Genomic DNA, 5,750 nt, shown 5'->3' on the forward strand with positions numbered 1-5,750 from the left:
TTTCTTCTGCATGAGAAAGAAGACTGTTCAATAAATAATTTTATTGGAAAACACCCGTCTCTCTATTTCTCTGCACCTCTGGTGAAACGAAACATGCACGAATGACTGAGTAAAATATCTATCTATTTTTTCCACAACTCTGAAGATCAATTTTATCTTGGGGAAACAAAGTTGTCATGTTTATGTGGTTGTCAGAAACTAATCCCTTCTTGTTCATTCGAGAGTTTCTCGTGACCTCTGAGCTAGCTGGCACTCACAATTAAGTTTAATATATTCGATAGAGACCTAGTTGACCTAAGTCCTACTTCATATCTATAGGATATATTATTCCAATGCGCAGAGCCTATTGGGAATATAGGAACTACACTACAGGAATAGAGCAGCAGAAAAACAGGGTTTAACTTCTATAATCCACTTTACTTAGACAGTTGAAATGTTTAAATTATTTACAACACTGTACAGGGTTTCATCACGGCAGTATAGAAAAGAATAAAAACCTTTGACATATTGTTTCCACCTTCAGTATACCTGAGTCAAAACAAAGACCCATTTGAAGCAGGAGCGTCTCCTACAGCTACAAGTCACTAGTCAGTGGTAACATCAATGTCACTATGTGTAGATTATTCACTTAGTTCAAAAATATGGATGAAATAAGTTAGATATTCACATGTCAAAGACATACTCATATTGCTATTTTGCCATTTTGACTTATATCTATAACGTTCATTAAGCTAATTTATTAAGTCTATATATGTGAACTTCTAAACGGTTCAATCTGAAATAGCTTTAGCTAAATCTATGTTGTTGCTGCTTCATGCAACTGTATGCTATTAGTCTCAAAATATGTATTGTTCTGACCTCTCATTCTTACCTACAAAAATATGATGGACGTATTCTGAAAAGCTGTTATGCAACACTTATCACAAACTGATATTTGTAAAGTCCAAGCTCTTGCTATGAGCCCCTTACATCTCTGATCCCCTTACAACTGTAAACTAGAGTTATCGGGTTTGAAACAATAAGACCTTGGTAATCCTTTTCTTACACAATACATGTTTCACTGCATCTTTCACCTCCTTATTCCTCAGGCTGTAAATCAGTGGATTCAGCATGGGAGTGAAAAACATATAGAACACAGAAATGACATTGTCCTTCTTGGCTGAATAGCTTGAGTTGGGTCGTAGATAGATAAAAAGAACAGTGCCATAGAACATCAAGACACAGATGAAGTGTGAGGCACAGGTAGAACAAGCTCGTTGCCTCCCTGCCACGGTGTGGATCCTTGAGATTGCGATGACAATATAGGTGTAGGAGACAAGGACAACAAAGAGCGAACCCACCATCATTGCTGTGGTCAGTGTTGAAAGAATCAGCTCATTGATGGAGATGCTTGTGCATGAAAGTTTCAGAAAAGCTGGTAAATCACAAACAAAGTGTTCAATTTTGTTGGGCCCACAAAAAGATAAGTTAAAGAGGCATCCTGCAGTAATCAGTGAATGAAAAAACCCACCTACATAAGACCCAGTAATAAGCTGCATGCAAGCACTGCTTTTCATGGTGATTGCATACATCAGCGGTTTGCAAATAGCAACATACCTGTCAAATGCCATCACAGCCAACACAAAGAATTCAGTGCTACCAAAGCCTACAAAAGTGAAGATTTGTGCAACACATCCTAGAAAAGTAATGGTCTTCTTCTCAATGACGAAATCAATCAATGTCTTTGGGGAGGTAGAAGAAGCATAACCAAGATCAAGGAAAGACAGGGAGGCCAAGAAGAAGTACATGGGTTTATGAAGTCGCGTATCAGCATAAATAATTATGAGGATGGTGGTATTTATGAGAAGGGTGAGGACGTATATTACTAAGAAGAGAAGAAAGAGCAAAACTTGCACCTCTGGGCTTGTGGTGAATCCTTCAAGGACAAAAACAGACACAATACTCTGATTTTTGGATTCCATAGCTGCAGTTATTGACATCTTCCTGAGGAGAGAGAAAGAGAAGTGAATTCTAGAATTCAATATGACTGTTAACATGGCAGATTGATCTGAGTAATAAATGAAATTAAACAATCCATAATAAACACTTAGCTTCAGGCCAGCCAGCCGCAGGATCTCAGTTCCTCAAAAGCAGGAACCACGAAGCACCAAGGCTCCTTACTCATCGAGCCAATCACAATCGCTGCATGTAGCATTGTGATTGGTCTGAGCGCCATTGTTAAGCACTCAGAAAGTTAAAGTCATTGGCTAACGGTAAGGCCTGTGGACCAGATGCTGTACCTCTTGAGTTCTATAGGTCAGTTTTTTTTGGAGGTTTTAAGAGCAGCCCAGAGGGGTATGATACCAGAATCATGGCAAAACACAATTATAGTTTTGTTAAAAAAAAAAGGCAAACCTGAGCTATTACCATCGTCTTTCCGACCTATTTCTTTAATTAATAGCGATTCAAAAATGTATTCAAAAATTATGGCCAGTAGACTTGTACAGGTAATTATCCCTCTGGTATCGGTATTTCAGCATGGATTCATACCTGGCCGAGATACTGCTGATCATGTTAAACGTTGTATTGCATTACTTGATTGGGCTCAGGTTACTAGATCCCCTCTTGGGTTGATCCTGCTGGACGCCGAAAAGGCGTTCGACAGGGTCTCCTGGGGGTTCCTGTGGTCGGTCTTGAAATGGAAAGGTTTTCCTAAAGAATTTATACAGGCAATTGATGCAATGTATAGATCTCCTAGGGCCCAACTGCGTATATCTGGTCAGCAGACCCGTTCCTTTCCTATCTCTAGAGGTACGCGACAGGGGTGCCCATGCTCCCCCTTATTATTTGCTTTTTATATAGATCCCTTTCTTTCTAAAATTATGGTCAATCTACGTATCAAACCGATAAATGTTAATAATATGTCATATAGCTTATTAGCATACGCAGATGACATAGTAGTTATAACTTCGGAAGTGTCTTCAGCTTTTAGGGAACTTAAGCAACTGGCAGAGCAGTTTGGGGGGGTATCGGGCTTCAAGCTTAATGTCTCAAAGACACAGGTGATTCAGACATCTAGCATGGCTATTTCTGACGCCCCGGTGGTTACCGAAGCCATATATTTAGGGGTGCGTATTACCTCTGCAGTGGAGAACATAGCGGACCTAAACATCATGCCCGTTATTGATGAAGTCAATAAAAAATTGGAAAGATTGGATAGTCTACACCTTTCCTTATATGGGCGGTGTAGTGTCATTAAAATGTTAATACTACCTAAGTTTTTATATTTATTTAGGACCATTCCTCTTTTGTTCTCTCAAATCTCTTTGGCAAAAGCGGATAGAGTCTGTTTTAGATTTCTATGGGGCTATCGACGATCACGAAGGGCAGCCAAATGGATGTACCTTCCTAGGGATCGTGGGGGTTGGGCAGTCCCTAATATTATTTTGTATTATTGGGCTGCAATGCTACAGGGAATGGGTCTATTGTTATGTGGTGACAAAGCATCAATACCAATATGTAACTCTCCCACTATATATGAGATTGGGTTAGGTTCAGCTGCAAAAGGTATATTACTCGAAGTACTGGAGCCTAGTTATTTTAAGAGGACCCGATTTAAGGTTTTGTTAGCAGCATATTCCGTCTGGCGGAGGATTAGGCGGAAACTAAACATCCCAAATGTGAATGTTTACACATCTTTCAGTGCCACACGAATATTTCCTAGTGTATTTCAAGACAATGTTATGTACCGATGGCAAAATAAGGGTATTTATGTGCTCGGCGATATTATAGAGAACGGCTCTGTACTATCATATAGGGAAATAAGAGATAAATTTCAGTTATCGTCACGTGATTTTTTTAAATATCTTCAAATTCAACAGAAAATGATGGTAACGGCTTAGAAGAGCGCACAGCACAGAGTCCAGGTATAAGTAATAGAACAATAAATCAAGTTGGTGCTTCAGGAAGAGGTGGGGGACTGGTTACCACAGTCTCCAAGACAAACCAATGGTCCAAACAAATACTGTGATCTTCCGAGCACTCAATCAAATATCAAAGAGTCTTTATATAGTTTTCACTATATTTTTTAATGTCCAGTCTTCCTTCCAATTCAAATCCAATTTTCATCAAATGATTATTCGCAGCCAACGCACGTTTCGTCAAGTCCGTTTAGGACTAAAGACTTCCTCAGGGCTGCAACCCAAATACACACAATCAGTCTTGATTTACACTAATCAAAAGTAACAAAACAGAATAATATATACATTTTCCAACATGAAATAGCTATAAATCATTCTAAATAATTCCTCCAACCTTGACTTAGGTCCAATACGTATTTACAAGTATTAACACACTGGTTACATAAAGAAGAGTCAAATATACCAAAAACGTGTTTGCCACATTGTTCAAATGTAAACCATTTACATTACAAAGCATCACAAGCTATAATTCCATATGAGTCATATGAGAAAATATATAGGGTAAAAGGTTATGGTCCCTGATAACACCCTTAGCTTACAGGTTCTCTAATTCGTCATAACAAATCACTTATCTAAAACTCACCTATTTCCAAATAGGTATCCCCACTCTAATTGTCCATGTGTAGTAAACTTGATAGTTGTCAAGTATTGTTCTAATCTTAAAGATTATCTCCACATCTATAAGTAAAGTTAACAAATACTGCTGTCACGTACTAAATACACAATATTAAACAGATCAAGTAATAGCCAGTCCAGGTCTAATATGAGCAGTATAATTATAAGTAGACCGCTAGTAGCACTCACCAGGTCGTAATGAATTTATTGTATTCTAGACTCCAACATCCAAGTAAATTGTAATCCAAAAAATCTGCGGATTAACCAAGTCTCTACCTAAAGTAAAATAACAGCGCTATCAGTACTCTTAGTTTTACATATGGCAACTTAAACAGAGTATCAACACACAACTGTATGTATCTGCTCCATATTTCTCACCTTTCACTTCTATATGCGCGCGTCCCCTTACTGGTAAGTCTTCTAGTCTTTCTTATATTCTTAAATAGTCTGCACACGTGTTCGTGTCTAATAAAAATAAAATAAAAAGATAAACTTGTAAATTTCAAATCTACTCAAGTAAGTTCCTACAAAGTTATATTCATGTCGCGTGCTCACCATCCGTAAGTCCGAAGTGTTCCGACTTTGGCGTTCAGCACGGGTGCCATCTTGGAGTGGCAATTAATAGTAGATCAAGCGGGCGCCATGTTGTAGTGTCCAACTTTGATATTTAGCGCGGGTGCCATCTTAGAGTGACAGTTTATAGTAGTGCGTGCGGGCGCAATCTTATAATATGTTAGTTTAAATGTGAACCCGACGGATTCACAATAAAGTCAGTATCCCGTCTTAATTATATATGTTATATCATTGTTTGATCGGTCCTTCTATTGTGTATTCCGTTATTATTAGTAATTCCCAAAATAATGGGCTAATCACAAGCAATGTTATGGCTTGTGTAAAAACTTAGCGCGGGTGCCATCTTAGAGTGACAGTTTATAGTAGTGCGTGCGGGCGCCATCTTATAATATGTTAGTTTTAATGTACCCGACGGATTCACAATAAAGTCAGTATCCCGTCTTAATTATATATGTTATATCATTGTTTGATCGGTCCTTCTATTGTGTATTCCGTTATTATTAGTAATTCCCAAAATACTGGGCTAATCACAAGCAATGTTATGGGTTGTGTAAAAACGTAATATATTGATCGTTATCTCAATGTTATATATATTATTATGGT

The 5,750-nt window shown here is 38.1% G+C and overlaps 1 protein-coding gene across 1 annotated transcript; it reads right to left on the reverse strand.

The window, feature by feature from the left end:
* Window positions 1-1,001: 1,001 nt before the first annotated feature.
* LOC144760668 (olfactory receptor 5A1-like) lies at window positions 1,002-1,979 on the reverse strand. The gene has a single exon (XM_078646544.1). The coding sequence runs from the start codon at window positions 1,977-1,979 to the stop codon at window positions 1,002-1,004; it is 978 nt and encodes a 325-aa protein (XP_078502670.1).
* Between the last annotated feature and the right edge of the window lie 3,771 nt (window positions 1,980-5,750).

This window comes from Lissotriton helveticus, chromosome 1_1 (genome assembly GCF_964261635.1).
Source record: "Lissotriton helveticus chromosome 1_1, aLisHel1.1, whole genome shotgun sequence".
Taxonomy (NCBI): Eukaryota; Metazoa; Chordata; class Amphibia; order Caudata; family Salamandridae; genus Lissotriton; species Lissotriton helveticus.